Here is a 24,519-nt window from a genome sequence, read left to right as displayed (position 1 = left end):
CACAGTGACTGTTTAGATACAAGCTGTTGGGTTCTGGTTTTCTTGTTTTTTTTCCATCTTATGAATTATGATGAGATTCCTTCTAGCTGTTTTGTCAATAGGGACTTTTTCAATAAGGATTTGCATTTTGATACACTAATTATGTTGATAAAATGTTTTATTTTTGGTTGTAACTCTAATATAACAAAATTGTAAGAAGACTCAGGTTGAAAGAGATCTTGAAGATCATATGGTTCCTTCTCCTGCCAGAGGAACTTCTCCATGAAAGATGGAGAATACTCTTCAGGTGAGAAGAGATGATAAAGTCCCAGGAAAAAAAATTAAAAAAAATATTATGGACTCATAAATTTCTGGAATAAATCAAATTCCTACCGCCTGTTGGATCAATGTTGTAAGATTTGAAAGGCAGATAGGCCATGGATTTAGAAATCAGCGAGTGTTTTCGTGTTTGTTTGAAAAGCCCCAAACACCTGGCAGGCAAAGTTACTGGAGACTCCAGTTTAGGAGTGATTTAAAATGTCTGGGTTTAGATTTCCTTGTTTAATAACTTTCCTCTTTTGTAGTGAGTAGGAAGTAAATCTTCTAGTGACTCATGTGTGCCTTAAAAAAAAAAAAAAAGCTTAAGGCTTTGTTTTGGTGTTGCCACAGCAGCTTCCTCTGAGCCTGTGCTTGCTCACTTCTTGGAGTTTCATATATTTTTTGGAAAGGGTTTGGAACACTTCAGATTCTCTTACAACTCTGTAGTGTATTTTTCTAAACAACCTCTGAGTGCCTGCAGATATGCAAAGGCTTTTGTGAATTTACCTTCTGAATTGCCTGGGCATTCTAGGCAGTTTGATTTATGGGCCCTTAGCTGAGTCAGGCTCCTGAGATAATCTGGGGGTGGAAGAGCAGCAGGAGGCACAGGAATACAGTGCTGGGAACTCTAGGGGACCTGGGACCAGCCCTACCTGGGGTTATGGAGGTAGCTCCAGAGCATCCCTGCTCCCCTCTGAACTGCTCTGCTGTGACTGGGGAATCAAATGGTGTAAGAAAGGGCATAACACTGGAAGGACTATAAAGAAAGTTGATGTCTCTCAAGTTTTAGTCCATTAAGGTAATCCTACACTCTGCAACTGAAGCTATGGGTCAATGAAAACATATTGCAGTTTGTTCCCCAAACAGAAAGATTAAGGACACAGGAAGCTACTGAGTGCTATAGGCACTGGCCTTGACTTTACCACCTAGCCAATTTGTGCTGTCTGTGGGGCTGCACAGCTGTCGGTGAGAAAACAAATCTTATACAGAAACTCCTCTCATATTATACTTCTTCCTTTCCACCTTTGTTTCTGGGGGGTGGAAGGGGGAAGAAATAAGCCCCGGACTCTTTAAATATCCAAAACACAGAGTCAATATATATGCTGTATTAATATGGTCTTAGCTGTGAATCCATTTGTTTGTAATTGTTCCTGAGTGTCGAAGAAAGCCAAGGTTAAAAACATCTGAAATGAGGAGGTTAGGAAAATATTGAATATTTTTGATGACAGGCAGTAAAAACAAGCTCACCTACAGGCGAGACCACCTAATGTCAGCCTTTCTTCTTTAGCACTGATACCCTCAGTATCGATGAGTGACAATAGCAGGCTGATGTGTGGGATTTTTCAAAGGGGAAATCTAATTTGTAAACAATCAACTTCTTAACAAGCTATAAACAGCTGTCTTAACTTCCAGCAGACCTGCTGGCTGATACTTGAAGGGCTAAAAATCACCGTGTTTTCCTAAAACCTTCGTTAATTTGTAGCCTGGTATTCATTAGGACAACAAGCCTCAGGGGCCTATTTACTGCTTATCTTCCCCCCCAGCAGCCCAGATTTTGCTGTTAGGAGGAGGGGTGCTCAGCTTTAGAAATGGGAGGTTCAGATATGTTCCCAACACATGGGTGTGGGGCAAGGTGGGCATGAGTGCCTATAGCAAAAAGTAAAAGAAATAAAAGCAGCAGAAATAAGGTTTGTTCTGCCTTCCTCAGGAAACAGATCATTGATGAGTAGCGTTACCAGAAGCCCTTTTCATTAAGGAACTCCCTACTGATGCTTTTGTCCCATCCGTGTGGGAAATCAAGGAAAACAAGACTTGCCCAAACCTAGAGAGAATTCACAGAATGGCTGGGCTGATCCCAGAAAGTGGCAGCAATAGGTACATCCTTTACTGGAAAACAGGCTGGTCCTTGGAGTGGAAGAAGATGATGAAATAATTAAGTAGAGAGCAATAAACACCTGTGACAGTGGCATAAGCCCATTGCTTTGAGAATGGCAGCACAGATCCTGGAGTTGCAGGTAGTGCAAGGCTTGTTGCAAAGTGCTGTGAGAGAGCTTTAGTGTGCCTGAAGTTTTCCCCAAGAGGTTGTTTTAGTAAATTATAGAGGGAGAGGAAGCAATCCTGGGTGTGAGTGCTGAAAGGTGAAAACAAAAAGACTGTGGAAAGAAATATGGGATCATTTGTTTTTCCAGCAAGCCTTAGGTAAACAGAAGTTTTCTCAATTAGATTTCTTCTTTCCAATCCATTAGGGTTAATGCAGTTTTAATTAGCACTTCACGTGTATGCAGCCTGTAAGGTATGGTTTAATGTGCCTGTTAGAGATTCCCAACCAAAGTACTGAGAGGAACCGAACACAGATGAGCAATTCTAAGTTTTCTCACACGTGTTTTTTGTTTGTAAGTTTCTTCCCTGCCAGCTGTCCCTCATACAAAGGTGATCCTACAGCGGGGATCTCAGTTTCTTTGTGGAAGAGGCAGTACAAAATACTTCTTAAAAACTTGCTGAAAATCTTTAGGTCTGCTCTCATGCACAAGCCTGGTCACGAGCCCCTGGTAGCAGGTGCACTGTTTGGTCTTATTGCTATGGCCACTTATCTTTCTGCATTGGAGCTGAAGATAGCCTGTTCAGCAGCAGTGACCTTGCACTCGTGTTGAATAATTCCTTTCCCCAACTATGCCATAATTATCAACTTTGCAATTGAATACAGGATTACAGTCCAAGAATTCCTCATGAATGCAAAACACAAGGAATCCAGCATTTGTAATGAGTAAGTCTAAAGTAATCTGCACAGGTGGTTCTTATATTGCACCTGTCATCGTGGTATCTGAGCTTCTGCAAAGGTCTGTGATCACATCAGTGTTTCAAGTTTGGATAAACAGACTCCTGCATTCCTTTTGTACTTCTCAAATATGTGGAAATAACAAAGTCCAGGGGGAGCATTTAAAAGGCAAAAGAAAATCTGTTAAGCAAGGATGCTCTGTCCCAAATTGTTTTATCTAATTTGTTTTGAATAGGTGTGTGAATCCATAGATGGAAGTGATGATGGTAAAAACAATTTAAAAACCAAAATGAGTAATTTTGGCACAAACCCAGGAAACTATTGCCCCTGGGGCAAGAGGCAATTTGAAAGTGGAGTACAAAGTGTCAGTGTTATGTCTGAAGCCCTACAGTCACTGTCGCTCCGTAGGATTTGTGGGTATCTCAGATCTTTGCAACCTCAGCTCTGTTGATCTTTCCTCATCAACCCTGGTGATCCACCCCTGTGAACCCCTGCTCGTATTGCTCACGTCAACCAGTGAGGTCTCCTGATAGAAGCTCTCCCCCTCTACATTCTTGGCACAGGAGCATGTCGTGCAGGTGGAGGACTGAGTGCTTTGCTCCTGCCAGATGGCTGCTTGGCTTTCATGTTGATTAGACTTTACTATGGATTATTGATGTAATGCTGCTGCTCGGTCTGCACAACAGGATCTCATTAATGTCACTGGAACTCTGCACAGGCCCGAGGGTCTATCCACAGGGGTCTTGCTAGCTGCAAGATCAGGTCCTATATTTGTCAGTAGTGGACAAAGATGAATGAGGTTAAATGTGATGGGGAATAGCTTCAGGCAAGTAGTTCAGCTGAGTACTTGGCTGGATAGGTCTTGGTCTAACAGGAAAGGATGCACTGGTTTAGGAAAGAGCGCTAGCAGATTGAAAAATACACTGAGTGATTATGAAAATTTCTCATGTTCCTGGTGGGTAGGAGAGCCTCTTGGGCTACTCACTGTGTTTGCATGGACCAAATCAGCCCTCTGAGCTGGCACGTTAGTGTTGAGATTTGCCACCGATTGTCAGATGTAAGCTGGTCCCTGTGAAGGCATAACAGGGCGAGGAGGTGATGTTAATCCCTTCCTGAGCATACAAAGCTCACTGCTAGAGGAGAAGGGTTAAGAGAGCTAGAACTCTACTCCTCAGCCCCAAGACAAGGCAGACCTGGCCGTCTTTCTCTGTACCCTCGCCCAGTAAAGCCAGATCTGAGTGTAGCTGCAGCTCCTGCACAGGGATATTTCAGCCTTCTATCTCCTAGCACTGCACTGCCCACCTACTGAAGTTGAGGACCAGCCTTCAGCCTCCTGGTAGCCTACTGAATTCTCTGTGCCTTGTTCTCTGGTGGCTTCACAGACTTTGTCACGGAGCCCACCCACTGATGCAGTGTGTGGGAGTCCAGCTGCCAGAAGGAAACCTGTTCATGAGCACCCAGCCTGCCTTTCTTTGGCTGTCCCTTTCACACACAACCTAGGGATGCACCTTCACACTGGGTTTGGGCTCTAGGAGAGCTGCTTTGCATCTGGAGTAAGCTAAAATTTGGGAACCTCCTTGTCAAATTATTGCCTGACTCCAACTTAGACACAACAGCAATTTTAGCTAACTGGTTGGCATTGTTTGTCGAGTCACTCCCTCCTTTCCCAATATAAAAGACTTGCAGCGGAAACAAAAGCAAGGCGTTGGGTTAGTCAGCGTGCAGGCTTGCTCATCACACGCTGGCAGTGCCAATGCACGTTGCTACAGCTGCCCGCAGGAGCAAAGCCCTCCCTGCTGCACGCCGGCGGGACATTTGCGGCGTGTCACCGACACCCTTGATTCTGAAGCAGAAACACGGGTGTAAGCAGCACATTTTTGCATCTGCTTTTAACGAACCGCCTTTCCCTGCGTGCCACCGGGACCGCGTTCGGTTTCGCGTCCGCGGCTGCCGGGCACCGCGCAGGACGGACCGCAGGACGGACCGCTGGCCGCCCCGTTGGGCAGCAGCGGAGCTCCGCGTTCCCGGGTCGAGAGCCGCCTGCGCTGCGCTTCTCAGCCACTAGATGGTATTTGGTAACCGCTGCAAAAGCCGCGCCCGGCTCCCAAACCAGCCCGGTCGCTTCGCCCGGCTGCCAGGCAGAAAACTCTTTCCATCGTTTCTATTTTTTTATTATTTTTATAGCGCGCAGGTGAGCAAAGCTGCTGTTGTGGTAAGCAGCTGAAAGAAAGGAAAAGGTTTGGGCAGGTTAAATGTGACAGTGGTTGATCTCACTTGAAAAGCACAAAGCATCTTCCTTTTGGCATTGCGGATGCCATGCTGTATTTTCCCTCCAACATTGTTTTGGTTCGGCCTTCTCTGTCCGAGACAGAAAAGCAGGTCCTACCACACCCAGGGCTTCCAGCACTTCTCAGCATTCCCCTATTGACCTTAAAAAGGGATGTGAGGACAGCTTGGTGTTGTTGAGCAGCACAACACAGCCCAGTGAGGGGACGTTGGGGGGATTTACAGAATCTCAGAATTGCCAGGGTTGGAAGGGACCTCAAGGATCGTGAATCTCCAACTCCCCTTCCACATGCAGGGCCAGCCCTGCTGCTGGAATAGAAATGATTCTCACCTCTGGGAATGGATGTAGACACCTCAAACCACAACCTTTGGGATCCAGCTCTTCGTACCTCTGTTTCAGATGAGCCTTTCAAGCTCTTTTTTCTTGGTTGTTGTCGCTATAGAAGATGGACAGCAATCTGCCTTGAGCAGTCAGACTGATCTTTCCTACTTTAATTGGGTGGTTAGTTGTATCTTTTCTTCCCTAAATTATTGGCAGGAAATTGCGATTTAATCCATTCTGCGCTTAAGAAATTTAATCAATCATTAGAAATAACTGCCAATGATAGGAAGGTATGGTAATTCATGTTATTTCTGCAGACAAAGCACTGATATAAACAAAACATAATTAAACATGCCCTCTTTATACACTTCATAAAAAGCCAGAGTCCTTGGGTATTATAAATCTAAACTTATTTCTCTGATCTTGGGGCATAAAATGTGTTCTGTGAATTGTGTTACTCCTTGTAGGAAAACACTGATAATATTTGCCTCGCAGGCAGCATAAAACACAAAATGTAAAATAAAAATAAGTTATTAATCAGACTAACGGGCAACTTAAATGGAGAGCTGTCTTCTATGTCACATTAAAAATGATAATGAGCAACATTTCACAAGGCAGTATTATTCAAGAAAAAAGAGAAATCCATGTTACACACAGCCTTCTCAATCCATATCTGTGCTTAGTCTCCAGGAAGCAAACAAGAAGGACAAGTTTTGTTGCTGGTTACCATGGGTATGTTGCCTGAGGAATACCTGCCTTTCAACATGGCCATACCTAAAACAGGTGTTGCTTTTTTATCTTGCAGCTAACATAGCCCGTGGCAGCTATGATCTTGTTTTTCCAAATTTGCATCTTAGTAGAAACAAAGTTTTAGCTCAATTAAATACCTGTCACAGAGGGGAGGAAGGAGTAGGAGTATGTTGTGACGCATGAGAACATGTTGTGTTTATGAAAGCGGGCTGGTAAGAGCTCTTTTTTTTTTTTTTAAATGATGTGTGACAAAAAAAAAACAACAATGCAGGAAGAAAAATTCTGCCCTAAAGGCCTCCAGTTGCTTGCTAACTCTATGTTGCTTCTAACTTGGAAACCGAGATACAGAATTTTAGGAAGAATATAAAAATGAAGTCATGATTAACAAAAATAACAATAATAAAAATACAGTAGGTCCCTTAATTCATCTCAAGGGCCCCTGCGTGTTATTCTTGCTTATTTTTGCAAGATACGGGCCAATTTCCCCATCCCTTTGCAGCACAGTTTGAGTACCCAGTTACTCTGGGTAACACCAGAGTAGCTATGGGTGCTCTGTCTGCAGAGGTGCTGATAGCCAGGCTGCATGGGGCCTTGGGCTGCCTGGTCTGGTGGGGGCCTTTCATGTGTCTCCATCTCCTTGTTTAGCTCTATATTTGCTTTTTTATTTATTTGCATTCTCATCTCACTTCCAAGCTAGCTTGTAATGCATCAGTTTGGGTATATATTTTCCTGCAGGAGAGCATGTTTGCTGTGCACAGGGACGTAGCTGTGATACAGCCCTGCTAATGAAGGCTGGAAGCATGTGGAAGGTGGTGGAAATCCATGCAAGACGATGAGTATTTCAATATTGCTCAGCGTTGTTGCGCAGACAACTAGAAACATGTTAGCTGAATGTTCTTGCAAGGATGCACATGGAGTCTGAAATGCTTCTCACTCTTCAGCCCCTCAGTATCTTTGTGCTACCTTATGTTTGAGGCTTCTTGGGCAACAACGAAGGTAATAAATGCAGCCCAAAAGCTGCCCAAGACGTTCTCAGTAAGAGGGTTTATTGCGCTTTCATAATAGGTGCATGGTGAGATTATTTGGGAGCAGGAGAGTCGCAGAGCATGGCTCCCAGGAGAGCTGGACATTAGCAAGGAACAGCCTTGTGCCTGTACGACAGCCCTGGATCCAGCCAGGCTGGGTGCCTGCAGATCAGCCACAACTGCGGCTCTGACCAGGTGGTCTGGAGGTCCAGAAATTTGAGGAGACCTTTTTATTTCTACTAGGGAAAAATAAATAAATAATAAAGGAATCTCAGAGAAACCAGACAGGAGAAAGAAAAAAAGAGTTTTGTTGAGTGCCTGGGAGGGAGACAGGATCTGTCTGTGCCTCTGCTCATCAACAAAATAGTTTCTTGTCTCCACCGGTACGTTGCAGCAGATATTATATATCATGCAAGCCACTAGTTATCTTTGGGGGAAGGTATGTGAGGAGAACGAGTAGCTATTTGGGTGCTGGGTCTGTAAGTGAATGTGATGGCAGGTATAAATTAAGGGTCTCGAGCTGAGTGTTGATTTACACAGTCCTTGAAGGGAATCACTCTGAACGCAGTCTTGTAAGAGACATGCCTCGAATCTGCATTCTATTTTGTGTCTCAGACAGAAAGAGAAATTCTTTGTTTTGCTGCTGATTATACAGCCAGACAGGACTTGAATTGACAAAAATGTGTTCTCTGAAATCTTCTTTTAAATTGTGATGTATCTTAATGGTCCACGTTTTTAATCAATGAAAAGTATGTGTGTGTAATGGAAAAAATAGAGTTGCCTAATCGACCTTTTCCATCCCCCGCTCCCTGAAATCTGTTTTCAGTTGGGAGATTTGAAACATGGATTTACACACACACACACATATATATATATATATATACACACACGTGTGTATATAAAATAAGCATACACAAAAGCATGGCATAGAATGTTGCAAACTGAAAGACTGAAAGTGTTATTTGGGATGAGGTGGTGAAAGTGTTCAGCTTGCTTTTTTGACAATCCCTCTCCAAACAGTTATCTCCCCAGGATGACATGTCCTCCCTGTATCTTTTTCTTAGGTTTAGAACTCATGTTTTCCAGGCAAATGTAATGGAAGCTGGTTCTCCTTTCTCTGATACAGGCTCCTATCTAGAGCAGCTCTGGAGTCAGTCGAGCTGAACACAGAAGAAACTGGCACATGATATCCAGTATCTACTTCAGACTTAGTGAAGAGTCCTTTCATATATATGGATCTGTAGAGAAATGAGTAAGGATGGTCTGGCTTTAAAAGGAAAAAGAAGAGAGTGAGATATTCATGAAATATAGGCTCCACTAGTGATGTACCTAATAAAAGCTCAGGCCTGACTGATCCACTGCTACAGAAACCTGCTTCTTGAAGATGAAAGAACTGAAGAAACAAGAAGGACATAAGTCCTCAATTAGTTAGCGATTAAGATGTTCAAGTAAGCCCAGAGAACTCTGTGGCAATGTAACATAAATAATTTTGAAGCAGTATTTATAATTAATGTTGTTCATATTTTACTGCCTCTTCTTTACGGCTTATGTGTGAAAATAGCTGGTACTTGTGAGAATAACCTTTTGTGTTTAATAGAAAGCAAAAGCAGATAATCTGAAACCAGAAGAAGAAAATCTGAGGCATGTGCTTCCTATTTACGCTGTTTGTAAAGCTGCATTTGCATGACTAGAAGCATAAATTTTCATTATATCAAACTTTCCACCTTGAGTTCTACTAATGCGTTTCAATTTCTCCTCCTTTTTTTGCCTGTTACCAGCCTACCTAGAGCCCACTAAAGTGGAGGAAAAGCCAAAGTTTTCATCTATAGTTTCTTGCTGTTGCTGGGGAGCTGTAAGGAGACACTTGGGGCAGATGTGTGGCTAACTCGTGTGTTATGGGACATAGCACATAAGGCTAGATCTTGAGAAGGGGTAAAGAGGAAAAAATAGAATAAGGACATGACATTCATTTCCAGAAATGGAAACTATCCGTTTATCAATCAGAATGTAGTGAATTTTTGTCTCCTACTACAAAGGACTGTATAAATGGACTGTATAAGTGTTCCCTTGTGCAATGCATACATTACTCTGTTAGTACTGCTTGCATGCATCAATATTCCACGTAGTTGTGCTGATATAATTAAGTGGCAAAGAGGAGTGAGACTGGAGGCAGGGGTGGAAGAAGAAATGAGGTAAATCAGATGTACATTTTTGGGATAGGATTTTGCCAGAATCACTACTTCTATAGCCTTCAACATTGCAAAGAACAGAAGAGTATCTCTGAGACCACAATTACCTAAACTTGATTATGTCTCCTGTTCTAATCTTATGTTAGGTTAGAAAGAGCTTAATTCCATTCAGACCAAGATTTTGTTGCCTTGGTTTGGATAGTTTGTGTATTTTGCCAGGCTTGCATGACTCCTATCTACAACTGCATAAAGAACTAGACATCGTTCCTAACTGAGATTATGGTTGAGGTGTCACAGCTGAAATTTCGTGGTTCTTTGTAAAGGTTTTGGATTTTTTATTTTGGGAGTTTCAGTCAATTGAAAGCAGTAGGTTTATGACAGCAAAACTTGAGTAGTTTTGAGTTGAAGATCTGGAAGTTTTGATTTAAAGATTTCTTGCTAGACATCTCCCAACAGCCAATGTAGGAAGTTGAGGCAGTTGTTTACAAGTAGTTGGGAAGATGTAAAGCCGAACTTATAAAGGCTTGTGTTTTACAGGAGGCAGCTCATATAGCTCAAAGTCATTCAGACAAAAGAAAAGTAATTGTCCGAGTTGCTGCCAATTAAGGAAATGATCAGTGTTGGTTCTGTGCTGAACAAATGCTCCTGCAATGGGCATGCTTGCTCAGGGTTTACTGGTGTAATCCCCATTTTCCCTCTGGGAAACCAGAAGGATTTTTGAAAACACAGAAGAAATCTTTCAAGTAAAGCTACTTCACATCATATTGGTATGAAAAGCTCTCTTATTGTACAAAAGGTAATATTGTTGTATTGTGCTTTGGAGAGCTGAATAGCTTAAGGACATAGGACTTCTTTCTTCTTCCCTCACTCGTGTAATTCTATTGTCAAGCATAATTCTGTCTGATTTCCACCACTCAGACCCAGATTTGTCTGCAGTGAATCATTTCAGTCTCCCTCACTTGTCTATGTGAGGCTGAGGAAAAGACCCTTACAGTGTTGTTGGCTTCTGGGTCCAACCAGAGCCACCCACCCATCCTCCAGAGCAAGCCCTGGAGACAGGAGCACTGCCAGCACTTCCCACAGCTATGTCCCACTGAACAATAAAGGGCCCTGCGCTCTAATGATAACTAATTACATTTTCTCATATCTTTCAATCAATTAACTGGAAATGTTTCTTTGTTTAAATAATTGTCTTTTGGTAAATAAATGCGTAAACACTACTTAAAGCATTTTGGGGTCTAATTATACTTATCTGAAAGTTAACAGATTTGAGATGTGATTTGTGTTCTAATTGTTTTAATTTATGGTAAAACATGGTGTTGGGTGCTGATTTTCTGAACGAGCTGATCTCTAACATAAGCAAATGAGAAACTACAAATGATTCTATATCAAGCTCAACTACTTACTGTGCTGGGGCTGTGCTCGTGTTGGGATGTGTTTGCTTTTCACCCTGGCCAAACCAGCAATGCAGTGAGAGGAACAGTTCATTCAAATGTTGAAAACAGCTTAAAGATGCCCAGACCTGGCTGTGGACTAAGCGTTGTGGACCCAGCATCTCCACACTGTCATGTGGGCTCCAAGCTGGACCCATGGGGCTGCTTTGCTCCATGGAGGTGTCCTTCCATCCCATTTGCAGCCTCAGAGATCACAGCTCATGCTCAGTAACTGACCCTGAGGCAAGAGAGATCCCATCTAAACCCTGAGATATGAATGCACCAGGCTTTTGGACCTGCTTACCTTTAGGCTCTTTCATCTGCTTGCCCTCTCTGATAGCAGAGGAGCAGGATGTCACTGTGCTTTGTTATTCTCATTAGTTTCATAACATCAGGGCACGTGTGGTTCAGGCAGAGCCTCTGGCCAGCCCTCACAAAGATAAGGTGAATTGCCTCTCACCTCAGCTTCAGGGCACGTAGAGCTACAGGGGAGACCCAGATAAGAGACTTGGTGGTCCTGGAATCCTGGAAAGAGGCACCTGAAGAACCATGTGCCAGGGGATGCTCTGAGGAACACTCCTGCATTGTGTACAAGCGAACAGGGTCTGCTTGCACAATTGCTCCTGTCCTCTAGGGGCTGAGTAGATTGAGGAGCATCTCAGACCCAAAGAAGCATGTTGTCTACTGTTGGGGGCATCTCTCCCTCTCTCTTGACTTCCCTCTAACACAAAAGTAATGACTCTGCAGTTCAGAGCAGTGTTAGGAGGTGAAAGTTGCAAATCTTGGAAGAGGGTCAGGCAGCATGGAGTAAGGACAGCGATATAAAGAAAGAAAACAGTTTTCTGCTGTTTTTTTTTTTTTTTTCCCTTCCATGAAACATATCTGTGGGATTTTCTGTCAGGCTTTTCTTGAGATAAGGGGAAAAGAAGAAAAACCCTCCCACACGTTCAAACAGAATTTGCATTCTACTGCATTAAAATTTTTCTTAAATTGCAATTAAGCAATAAATCTTCACCAGTTGCAAAAATAAAGAGAGTGGGGCGGGGGAAATTTATTAGATAATGTAATCTTTCAGGCATTTTTTAATTTCCTTTTAAGATCTAGAATATCAGCCGGAGTCCCAGGTAAAATAGGATTCTAGTTTTCAGCCACAAGTTGCGACTCAACATGCTTAGCTAAATTAAACAGAACAGATGTGAAAAATAAGATGAGAGCTATGCATACAGCTCCCAAGCGCTCTCCCACTGCCCCCATTGAAGAGCCCTGGCTAATTCCCCTGTGTTGACCAAAGCCTGCAATTCGATCCTAAAAGCTTGTCAGAATTAAGTACGATGCTTAATATAAGTTTACATTTTAACTGTTTTTCTTTGATATTTGACAAGGACGTGGGAAGTAGCTCCAGAACTTTCTCCTGGACCAATTTGCTCAAGGTTGCAGTGAATCACACTTCCCCTAGGGCTGCTTGCCCCAGAGACTGTGCTTGAGACCCGGCACCTGTTAGCAGCCAGAGCAATTAATAATTAATTAAACAAATAGCCCCCTTTATGTAGCACCGTGAAATCAAAGCCTCAGCGTAAAAATAGAATTTTAGCTTTTAGGTTTCCAGGAGTAACCTCTGCCCCAGCACTTGTGTGGGAGGTGGAGGGATAGATTTCTGCTTTTCCCTCAAAGAGCAGTGACTTTTTATGAAAGATATTTAAAAATAAAAAAAAGAGAGAGAGGATTGGAAAGGTCAGCCTTGTTACATCCGTGCTGGAAAACACCACTGCTGCAATGCCAGCAGCCAGTGTCTGAATATTTAACAGCCACAGAGAAAAAGAAATGCTATACATTCTTCTGGGAAGTGGAAGCTTTCAGCTCACATTGCTTTGTGTGCCTTCAGAGATGGAGCACAGGATGTCGTCTTGCTGATATTTTGGTTTCATAGATGACAAGTGTATTGTGGCTTTTTTTTTCCCCCAAAAAAAGTAGCTGCACATTAAGGAGATAAGTGGACTTCAAAGGGCTAACTACAAATCAGAAAATGGAAGATGGCCACACATAAAGCTATGCTACTTCTGCAAACCCCTTTAGTAGCCAGACAAGGTCACTGATCAGGGTAATTTGCAGGAAAAGTCAATTTCTCAAGTACCCAAGGCAGGTGTTGTGCCATTCTGTGACAATTTACTGAAACTAAATTGAGGAAGTTGAAAAAAGCAAAGGTCATGAACCAGGGGAGAAACCAGGGAAGCAAATCTCTTTGACTGTAGTTTTAACTCCTTTTCAACCGAAGGGTATTTACAAACTACTGAGCCTGTTTTCACTTTATCTAAAATCACACTTGTGTAACTCAGACCTTCTTATGAAGAGCTGGGTTAAAATCTGTGTGCATGATAAGGGCTCCTTGTAGGTAACTCTTAGAATAAAGGCAAAATAAAAAAGCAAACCTTTTCACATTGGAACATTTCTTAGTTTTCATGGCAGCAAAAACCTGTATGAAAGTAGGGGGCATGGAAGTGAAGAGATGAAAATACAATCAGTAGAAGGAAGACACCAAAATGACTGCAGAAAGGAGTTAAGGTCTCAGAAGGCATCCGATTGCATCCATGCTTTAATTGTACCCTATAATGCACTTCTCAGACTTGATATTTTGTTAGAGGATGTAGAATCATAGAATCGTTAAGGTCAGAAGAGGCTACTAAGATCATCCAGTCCAACCATAAACCCACCCCCACCAACTCTTCTTGAAAGGGAGACAGACCCAAACGGAACCTCCTCACTTGAACCCTTTCAGACTCAGAGGAGCTAGACAATCTCAAACTCTTAGGTGTTTTAACTCAAAGAAATGCACAAATTATGAGGAACAGTAAAGTCAACATCTGAGAGCTTAATTAAGGTGGAGCAGAAGGGCAAAAGCTCGCTTGATCTTGATTTTCAGTACGAATACAGACCGTGAAAGCGGGGCCTCACGATCCTTCTGACTTTTAGGTAATTGTGCCACCTTACTCTCTTGATGTCAGTAGGTTGATCCAGCTGTCAAAATAAGGTAGCATAGAGGTGAACAGGGACAGGTTCCTACCTCATTTGAAGTCTAAGATCATGCACAGGTGTGAGTCAGGGGTAGTTCACCACGACTGTAAAAATGCAAAAGATTTTGGAGTTACAGATCATAATCAGATGATTTGTTCACACTTCCTCAGAGAAGCCTTAATGTTTCCATGTTTCCTCTTGTATTAACTCTCCTCACTCAGGAAAAGATTTAAGGCCATATTTACCTTTAGGCATATCTTAATCCCAGCATCCTTCCAGCTCAGTCTGGATTTTCATCTGGACCCGGATCTTGCCTTGAGCTTTGGTTGGGATGCACTCTGTGAGAACATTTGTTTCATGCTATAATTTCACAGCTCATTGTGATGCTTAGCTATGCTTCTTACTACGTAGCCTAGGAATTTTATGGGGTAGCAAAAGACTGTTCTCTCTACTTGTCTTCAGTGGGCAGGCATCCAAATCTAATGAGGATAAACTTCCCCCAGTCCTTCCTCGAAGGGAATATTTCAAACTATTTAAAATTATTTCAATTATCAGGTCCTGCTTTGAATAGGTAGACAAGGAGTTGTTGACATACTTGTGTCAGACCAGTGGAGGCTGAAAAGGCAGGGAACCACTGCTGGCAAAGTTGCTTGAGTTTGTATGAGTACACACAAGAGACTGTCTGTGTGAACAGCAATGAACAGAAAGTAGGTTTGAATGTTTCAGTGCTCTTTTTTGTGTTTGCAGAGGTGAAAACAGGAGTCAATCCAATGCTTGGCTCTGTGGAATGTAGGTGTGAGCTCAGATGTTCAATTGCTAACGCTCCTAAGAGTGTCCAGAAGCATTTACACAATAATATATTGGTGGGATGTGCACAATCCATTAAAATCATAGAAGAGGAGAAAACTAATTCCACCAGAAACGACCCACAGAGATGAATCTCAAATGCCAAAGAAGATGTTATTTGAGGAGATGGGCATTGAACGGGTGCATACAGTTATTTATAATAGGGTACAGTAGCAACTCTGCATTGTGGATACCTGGTGACAATATGAATTTGTAACAGCTGTGGAGATGTCTGTATTCTGCCAGACCTGTAGTCAAGGCTAGACAGAAGGCAAAGAAAAGACAAACTATTGGTGCTAGCTGACAGCTGCAAGACTTTGGAAATAAAAACTGTTGAGCAATTAAAGATTTAGCAACCACGCCACAGCAGTTCCTGAAATGGAACTCGATTGTTCCAGCTTCTGCATTTTTAACTGCTTTTTGCTCTTTTCCTTATCTGCGGTGACCAGCACGGACCAGCAACGTTGAGCTCCCTGCAGAAGAGCCCAGTAAAAATCAACTTCTTTTTGTCTGAGGCTCTGCTCAGAAACAATCTGCAGTCAGGAGCGCACGGAGCTGGGAGCGATTGGCCTGTTTCCTGACTTTGTTTCTCTCCCACAGTACAGAGGTCTTAGTAGAAAGATTCGTTTAAATACCAAGAGGATGTAATTAACCTCCCAAATGACTCCAGCCCCACTGCTGCATCACTTTGGCTGGCTAAAGATCTCTTTATGATGGAGCAGGTAACTGCTTTGTGTGCCTGGCTATTCCCAAGTGCTGCCGGTCATATCAGCTTCTCGGTCAGACCTTCTAGAAATACAATCTGTGAATTCCTTGTAAGTGCAAGACTATTTTTATTTAGCTATTTCAGGGCCCCACTGCCTGAAAACCAATACAGTTGTTTAACTTTTAGGAAAAGAGCCCTAATCTCTCTAGCTTCTATCCCATGTCTTTTACATCCTGAGACTGGAAACAATCTATATCCTAAACAGTCAGAGTTTCAGGAATGTTAAATCAGAAGGCTCTATCTGCAGTGGGCAAGGGGACATGAGTTAGTTAGTCAGGCAAATAAACAAACACAGTAAAACACACAAATAAAGCCACCACACCTGCAGGAATGTTAGATATGTTAAAAGGGGTTGCATCCCTAGGCGAGCTACACTGGTTCACTTTTCATCACCAATGACCACGTTACACATGCAGCTGGTGACATTACTTAGCCTCCAGCAAGGTCAGAGCACGCCGCAGAGTGAACAGAGGAAGAACTGTTCCCCTGTTTGTAGCAAAAACATGGTCAGAAGTGATTTGAACTCCAGCTGCAACCTGGTCTGCCTAATGATATCTAAGCAATCCCACTGCTGAGGGCTGGCTTCCCTTTCTTGTAGAAGCATCCCACTTCCACAAGGCCACCTTTAAAACAAAGATACGTTTAAAAAATCTTTTTATCTCCCAAAGTTTGTTTTTGTAGGTCTTCCTGAAGTGGACTATAGCAAAATGATTATTTGGTGATGGGTTACAATAGAGCTCTCTGTTACACTTTGCAGTTCTCAGAATAAAGTCACCAGGCTGTGTGGCAGGCTGGATTTAAAGGGGTAGGTTTTGAAGATGTTTAGCAGGACGTGGTTCACTCCAGTGCTTACTGGGGCTCTCTGAAATGTCTGCAAACCCATGCTGAGCCCATCTGAAGGACAGCTGCCTGCCTGACTCTTGAACACAGAGTCATAGCATGGCCTGGGTTGAAAAGGACCATAATGATCATCTAGTTTCAACCCTCCTGCTGTGTGCAGGGTTCACATCTGAGCATGTTCTATATCTGGACAGTGATCTTCAGTGATGCCTCATTATCGATCAAAGTGAATCTCCAAAAGCAAGAGAACTAAACAAGGAATTGAAACATAGGCTGATGTCTTCAAACTGTTTGTGTGAAATGAAGTACAATATACACAGCATGCCTTTGGCACGGAGGTTATTATTTGTTTGATTTCCACTAATGGAGATGCATAAGAATTCTTAAATCGGTTGGTTGGTTTGCCTGAATCTTAGAGTTAATCAAAGGCACTTCCTGAAAAACTTTGCTCCTTCAGACAAACTTTGAGTTTTGACAATCGCTAGAGGGGTTAAAAGAGGCTGTGCACGGGGAAGATAACCTAGGTTTAAAAAAACTATAGTCATCATTGTTCATTTATTCTCTTTATTGAGGTAATTTAATTATCATATAGACACAAACATTTGCTCCCATGCTGGGCTCTTCACATCTGTTAGTAGAGATTTGATTAGGTCTACACAAATGTGCTAGATTATACCATCTAGTTGGTGAAATTCAAGCCACCTGGATATTTTAGCAACATCAATAAGAATAATTCTCTTTTTCCAAATCAGTAAATCCAAGATATATTAAAAAGAATTAATTAATGAGTACCAGATAGGCAAAACAAACATTTGACAATGAATCATATTATCAAAGGTTTTGTGGGAGATCCCTCTCAGCTTATGTTTAGATGTCAAATTATATTACCAAAACTAAACAATCTGTTAAACCGATCTCTTAATGCAATAAGTCTCAGCACCATACTCTCTTTTTCCCGAAGTCCTCCATGCTAACCAGCAGTGCAGCATTTAAGGACAACAGTAGCACTAGTGATAATGATGCCTTAGCAAGTCAGTACCATGAAATAGCTGACTCCTAATATTTTTAGTGTTATTAAGGCTTTCTTTTTTTTTTTTTTTTTAGCTTGTAGGATGATGGAAAATGTTGATCACTCAAGGAGCCAGAAGGCAAGTGAGTCAAGCCAGAGAGAACTAACAACCTAAGTGTGCATTTCAGGGTTACGCTTTCAGAAAGTGAATGACCACAAAACTCGCATGGAATCTGTAGTAAATGTAGCTTTTAAGATTACACACAATGATATTAAAATAAAAAAAGAGGAGAGAGAAAGCAGTGGTTGTTCACTGGAGGACTTCTCTCAAAATTAGTGACTTGCACAGATGTGCCATTCTTCTTCATTCTTTCTTTGGAAACAAACTACAGAAATTAAGTTAGGTGGAGTATTTGTTTGGGAAAGAGAACTTTCAGCTGAAGTTGGAGAGAAGCAGCCTTCAGTCTGGAAGCACTTATGAAGCATTTATGAAAACACTTTAAGCACTTATGCAGCCACAGAAGCCTTTGCATTGATTTTTAGCAATTTCTTCTGAATGGGAAAGGTGAAATGCATGGCAGTCAAACTGACAACTGGGAGCAGGTTCGTAGACTGCAGTACATGTGATACCTGTGGGTTCCTGGGCACGCATGCATTGATTTGCTCCCAGTGGTTCTGTCACAAAACATCCAGATGAGCACATATGCCACTGGTTTGTTTTCATCCTTGCCTGACCAAGACTGATCACAATGGGCAACGTTCAGCTTTCTGGATGAAGATCTCTCTGACTTGAAGGCTCGTGGCCATGACCAGCTTGGGCTGTTTGTCTAGGCACAATCTTGTCAGAAGTGGTGTTAAGGCTTATGCTATAACTTGTCACTGCAAGAGTGAGTTGGAGTAAAAGCTTTCTAAATCCGTATAATCGTACTTAATTGTTTTCTTAATGAAATTATTTTTAAAAGAGAACAATTGAATGACGATGATTCAGTCACAAGAATTTGCTTCTAAATCTCAAAAGTAGCCTCTTTAGGAGGATTTATTATCAGATGGATGTGTTTTTACTCTCAGGTACTTAGATGCTTATGAAATGTGCCCAGTATATAATCATACCTAATGCAGAGAACAACCACCATGTGGCAAACCCAGCTTCTCACAGCCTTGAGAACCCAAAAAAAGTCACAAGGCTTCCCTTGGCCTAATATTCCAAATTAATATGAGAGAAATGGGAGTTACGTTTGTGAATGCATGGGTTTTTGACCAATACTAGGGACATTCATGGGGCTGAAGGCTTTGGCAGAAGCTGTTTTTGTTGATGATCAAATTGAACTTAGGAAAGGGATTAGATTTATGGACAGTGACTTGTGCTCTTGGTCTTCTGCTAATAGTAGGCTGGAGTAGAGTCTACCCAGATAGCTGCTTTCTGCTGGTTTTCTGCTAAGTTTCTAGAAGGTGAATGGATTTTGTTTTTTCTTAAAAAAAAATATAATAAAGCAGGATTTTTAGAAATATTTGGGTAACGTAAGCAAAATTTTCTATTTAGAGGATGCTTCAAAAACCTTTTTCCAAGTCAATATTAAAATGGTAAGAAATTTTTATGCCCATGACTGCTTAATTCCAGTATCAAAAGTGACCCAAAGAATGACCAGTTTGATTCATGTATTGCATTCTGAATTGTGTTCCACCACACGGCGAGCGAGGGTTTAAGGTCCACAAAACTGCTGGAGCTTTATGGCACCATTTCAGATTCTTTTTCCAACTTCATTACAGACTGGAAATGACTTGAAATCATATCTTATTAACCTGACTGCAAATTACATGGGGAGCAGCGTTACAGCAGGACTGGGCAATGGAAAGGCAGACCCTCCGGGGCGCTTACAGAGTCTTGCTTTGCTATGTATGGTCACAAAGTCTTCCCACCCTGTTCAAAACAACAGTCTGCAAGCATTGAATGTGATCACACACATTTCTTGCCTATAGGTGTGCCCCGCTGTAGTATTACTCTAATTCCACTAATAACCATAATAGGAAAATCTACAGTTTAAAGCTTTTTTTTTTTTTTTTTTTTCTTTCCAAGTAAAACTAAAAAAAAAAATAATAATAAATCTGCAGGACTTTGTAGGATTCTTCTCTCTGTTCTGACAATAATTACACCCATATTCCTCCCTTCTCCACTTGAACACATCCATGGACAGCCTAGGGAGTAAAACATTGGTGCAGATGCAGTGTCTTTTGTGTAATGCTGCTTCAGGCTCATGGTATGGGTTGCATTTGATTAATATATGCAATATTTTATAGTGGCTGGAGATTACCTCATTTGCTAAAGAAAGATAAGGATCAATTGTCACTAGGACACTAAGAGTAAAAGAAGCTGAGAAGTACAATCTACAACAGAGAAAATAAGATGTGAATGGGTTTGGAAAGGAGCAGCTTTAAAGGATTTGATTGATCGATCGCTCACTTGCTCAGCAAAAATAGTACAGAAGTATTAATTGGAGTTTCTCCAGTGCTTTTACCCAGAAATGAATGGGTATGATCTGCAGATGTATCAGGTGTCTGTTCTGCTTTCCACAGGCAAAAACTAAGCTGTGGACACACATGGGTGAGCAGTGCAGCAGTCAGCTGGGTGGCTCTGGGGTTGGGCAGGCCTGGATGCTCTCAGACAACCATACAGCAACCACTGTGACACCAGGGATGGGGCTGGGACCCATAAGAGATAGAGGAGGCTGCTCAGTGCCTGTGCTAATCAGAGTTGCTGCACAAATACTGAAATGCAAATGGCCCAGTGGGAGCACTTACTTTTCTAGATCTGCCTCTCTTAAATCTCACAGAGGCACTGCCCTGAGCTCGCCTTCTGTGCTGATAAAGCATTCTGTTAATAAAAAGTTGCAGATTGTCCATAGCAAATAGGTGGTTGATGGGAGCAGAAAAAAAGTCTAGAACATCTTTAAACGCGCTGCATATTGAATTCTATAAATATTGGGCTCTCTGATTACAGAGGATCAAAGGCAAAAAGAACTGATTGATACTGAGCCCTTAAAAAATCAATTCTTTAGGAAAATGCCTGCCCTTATTTAGTCTTTTGGAATAATAACTGATGAAGTGATTTCAGCTGCAGGAGACACATTGCAGACAGCTGCTGCTTGTGGGTTCAGAAGTGTTATTGTTAAGGGGTAACAACAGCAAAGATTTTACGAAACAAAAAAAGAGTTAAACTTTTTTATGAGAAACAACAGCTAGGCATAGTCTGTTCACCAAACAGGACGCACCTAACCAGGATCTGGGGTTCACTCTCTGTTCCAATTATATGGGATGGTTTGCAAAGCATGTTTGTCCACAGAATGATTCCTATTAAATATCTTTTATTGTACCCTTAACTATTTTTAAAAGTAAGCTTGAGAAAAGCTTAGCTAACGTGATAGCAATCTAGAAAGACAGAAAACAGGCCTTCTTGCCAGCTTGTGGTTAATTATGGTGAACTTCTATCTGTAATTTACTCCTGCCCATAATGGAAAAGAGAGTTTTGTTTGAATGTGCATTATATTACATGGGGTTACATCCCACGTGGTGACATGGCACGGTGTAACTTCATCCACGCAGATAAAATGTGGCATATTTTTTCAATGTATCAGAACAGAATTGAGAGATATGCTCTGGTATAAAAGATGTTTAGAGAGAACCCATTTCTACAAGCCCGCTTTGTGCTAAATAGCAGTCTCTAATGGAAATGCTAATCACCATGTTTTTCTGCAACTCTTGCAGAAGTAAATCCAGAGTATCTTTTAATTGGGAGCCTTTCTTTATGGTCTTCAGATGTTTATAAATATGCACAACCTAATCTGATTAGGGCCAGACTCTACATGCTGCCTGCCTTAACAAAACAGGAGAAAGTTCTTGCCTGCAGCTTCTGAATCCTGCTCCTCTCTAATTCTCCTGCATTCTGGTATTTCAGCATTTGAATGCTTGTAATACAGTATTAAACAACAGCCAATCCTTTGTTCACCCCTCTTCTGTTGGAGAAAAAAGGAAATGCACTAGTAAGTGGGTAAAGGTAATAAGAACATTTTTGAGGGACCTATTTTTCTTGCTGCAAAATACGCTTTAGTTGAAATGAAAATATTTCATGCAATGGTATCATTTTTAATGAGAATATAGATCAGAAGGAAAAAGTAGAATGGGGCTCTTACAAAGCTTGCAACGCATAAGCTTTCATTTCTGAAGCAGAGTTCTTTAAAATTTATGCTGCTTTAAGTATTGCAATGACCAAGCTGAAATTTTTCAGTGTAGGTGAATATAATATTTCAGTTGCTTAAAGAAAAGTCATGGGGAACTTCTAAATTTTCTGTCTTTCATACCACATCTGAATTCAATCATATTTTAAGGCAGCATATTGCTTCAAGGAATAGAAGGTCTATCCTTCTCACAGGTTCAGCTTGGGGAATTTCACTTACTGCTAAGCAGCTCTGGGCAATATTAAAATTGCCTAACTAACTTCCACTTAGGTGTCGGATCTGTTCTTGGCTCTGTGCCTTCCAAACTGGCTTGCTGGTAGGAAACAGTAGACTTTGAACACGAGCTGAAATCTGGACTGTCTGAATACATCCTTCCATTCCTTTCATGAGTTTCATTTTGTGGTTCACTTACATTGACCGTGATTAAGTCTGCTAACAGCTTCCAAGTTAAATTTTGGCTCATCTGGCTCAATGGGATTTTATGAAACAAAAAAGGACAGATTTTTAGGTGTCTATCTGTGGTCTGGGACCTCTTTCCACCTCCTCACTTCTCGTCCCCAAGGGGTACATATTATGACCAAGTGTTGGTGGTGAAATCATAAAAATTCATCACTTGTTCACAGTGTGCAAGCCGTGATCAGGAAGACAATTTTTTAGTGTAAGGTAATGTTGACCTTAGCAGGAATAATTTGTGCCCTTCAGCATCTGCAGATGTGTAATAGTCTCCAGGGTGTTGTCTGACTGAATATATATATAATATTTTTTACAAAGTGTCAGCCAAGTCCGAGGTCCAAATGCAAAATGTATTGCTCATGATCACTAGGAGGATTTGTGTTCCTGAAGAATTGTGGTACAGAGAGCAGCAAGAGATACAGATGCAACTGGAACATTTTCAGTTCCTGATGAGGAGAGTCCAATACTGCTCAAGCTGGGGAAGAGAAAATTGGTCTCCTTCTGGACCTGCATCTGCAAATTCACAAGAAGGAACGTATCTCTAAACAGAAATATGCTCAGAAGCTTCTATAGGAAACATGTGAGTTTCCATTCACGATAAAGGAATTCTGCAGAAATACGTGATGCTATTGTATGATATAACGTATAATGGAATTGTCTTGTAAACTTTTATTAGGCAGATAAAATGGCCTTTACAGTATTATGTATAAAAAGAAACACCTGTTTATAAAACAGTGTAGTGTTTCTACATGCGCCAGTGATGGAAGCCTTGTCTGTGTCTTGGAATGTCCTCATCTGTGGCTTTCAAATCTGTAACCCAAACTGAGTCTTGGCATGGCTACGCTGGCTTTCACTGCTGAGTTTGGCACCTGGATACACAGGAACCACAGAAGATCTAGAACAGAACGTAATTACTAGATAGGACATATAGTGAGATGTCTGTCTTTCCAAATACAGATGTTTTCTCTCTTGAAATCCACATGTCTGCGGAAAGCTGACAGATGTCTGTGTGATTGAAATGTCCCTTAAGCCTTGTGACAGTATTAGTGAGATTTAAGCAGAGAGTAAAAACGATGCAGTGGCTGGCTGCACAAAGCTGCCTCTTCGTTCCAAGAACTGCAATACCATTTCCAAGAGAACAGTAGGTAACAAAGCGGTCCTTTTTGGGGGAGCTTGGTGCAAGATTCAAGAGATCTGGAAGATATGGGTGCAGAACTGGTAGAGACACAAGAAATAGCAGAAGTGGTGGCTGTTCATCAAGTACAGGGCTATGCCTCTTCTGCTCTACACAGAAGAACCCATGAGACATCAAAGTGTCATTCATTTATCACCCATGTAATCCAGGCCTGTTGAGCTTCCTATTGGTTCCATACAGATAACTTTGGGAGGATGCCAGTTTGTGACTGTGCTTGCCTTTGTGCAAACATCCAGTGATCCTTTCTGAAAGTTAGCAAGCCTTATTTCTTACTCACACTTGTGACCCATTTGCTAAATATGTCCAGCTTATCCAAGAAAAATTAGCAGGTTAAATCAGCACAGTTAGTTTACACACAGGCTGTTTTTAAAAAAGAAAATGCAATATATCCTGTTTGCAAATGTGTATATTGAAAAAATCAACACACAAATATTTGCATGTATCCTTATAAAGGCAGCATGATTATTCAGGATTGAGACAGGTCACAGTCATGGCTTTTGAAACAGTATCAGCTATGTATGTAAAGCAGATTTCTAGCTGCTGTAATTGAGATTTCACTGAAATTAATAGCTATCATTTTTCTCTTTCTGCAGCCATAAAATACCCACATCCTAGTGGAAGACAAAAATTAATGGCAAAATACCTTCACGTGAAACCGAGCCTCCAGTGTTCACAGGCAAAGCTGTACATCCATGTCAAGGCAGAATTCTACCACCCTGGATAAGCACAATCCAATATAAATATGAAATCGCTTCTTTCTCTTCCCTTGGTTGTTCTGCTGAGACAGAAATTCATCAAAAGGTGAATCACTCTTGCAGCTGATACTTGCCAAGACATGAAGAAATGGGGATGGCCTGTGAAATAAGAGGCAATGGGAATAAGAGTGAAAACAAAGAAATTGCTCAAAAAATACTAGATGCTATTTCATGATAATGGAAAATAATTATCAAAACCTATGAATGTTGCATCTGAATTGCTGTCTGCCCTTGCGTGGAAATCACATGTGTCTAAAGTGTTGTGCTAGAAATTAATGAAGATAAAATTAAAACACTTGTAATGTAAAATATTACATGCTTTCTCACAGGATTGAGACA

The 24,519-nt window shown here is 41.5% G+C and overlaps 1 protein-coding gene across 4 annotated transcripts in view; it reads left to right on the top strand.

Annotated features, from left to right (window-relative positions):
* The window catches only part of LOC149917107 (uncharacterized), a 51,021-nt gene extending 26,868 nt beyond the window's left edge, over positions 1–24,153 (top strand). For 2 of the 4 annotated variants that reach the window (XM_090144625.1, XM_090144624.1), the window contains exon 4: positions 22,601–22,794. In XM_090144625.1, coding sequence (XP_090000751.1) covers positions 22,601–22,775 — 175 coding nt within the window. In that variant the 3' untranslated portion in view covers positions 22,776–22,794. Of the gene's footprint in view, positions 1–8,582; positions 9,294–22,600; positions 22,795–24,018 lie in introns of those variants that run through there. The other 2 variants (XM_090144627.1, XM_090144626.1) reach the window with 2 other exon arrangements.
* Positions 24,154–24,519: the final 366 nt, after the last annotated feature.

This window comes from Phasianus colchicus, chromosome 8 (assembly GCF_987193195.1).
Source record: "Phasianus colchicus chromosome 8, bPhaCol1.hap1.1, whole genome shotgun sequence".
NCBI classification, from domain to species: domain Eukaryota; kingdom Metazoa; phylum Chordata; class Aves; order Galliformes; family Phasianidae; genus Phasianus; species Phasianus colchicus.
The sequence above is the reverse complement of the archived record's forward strand: the minus strand, read 5'-3'. Positions and strand labels throughout refer to the sequence as shown.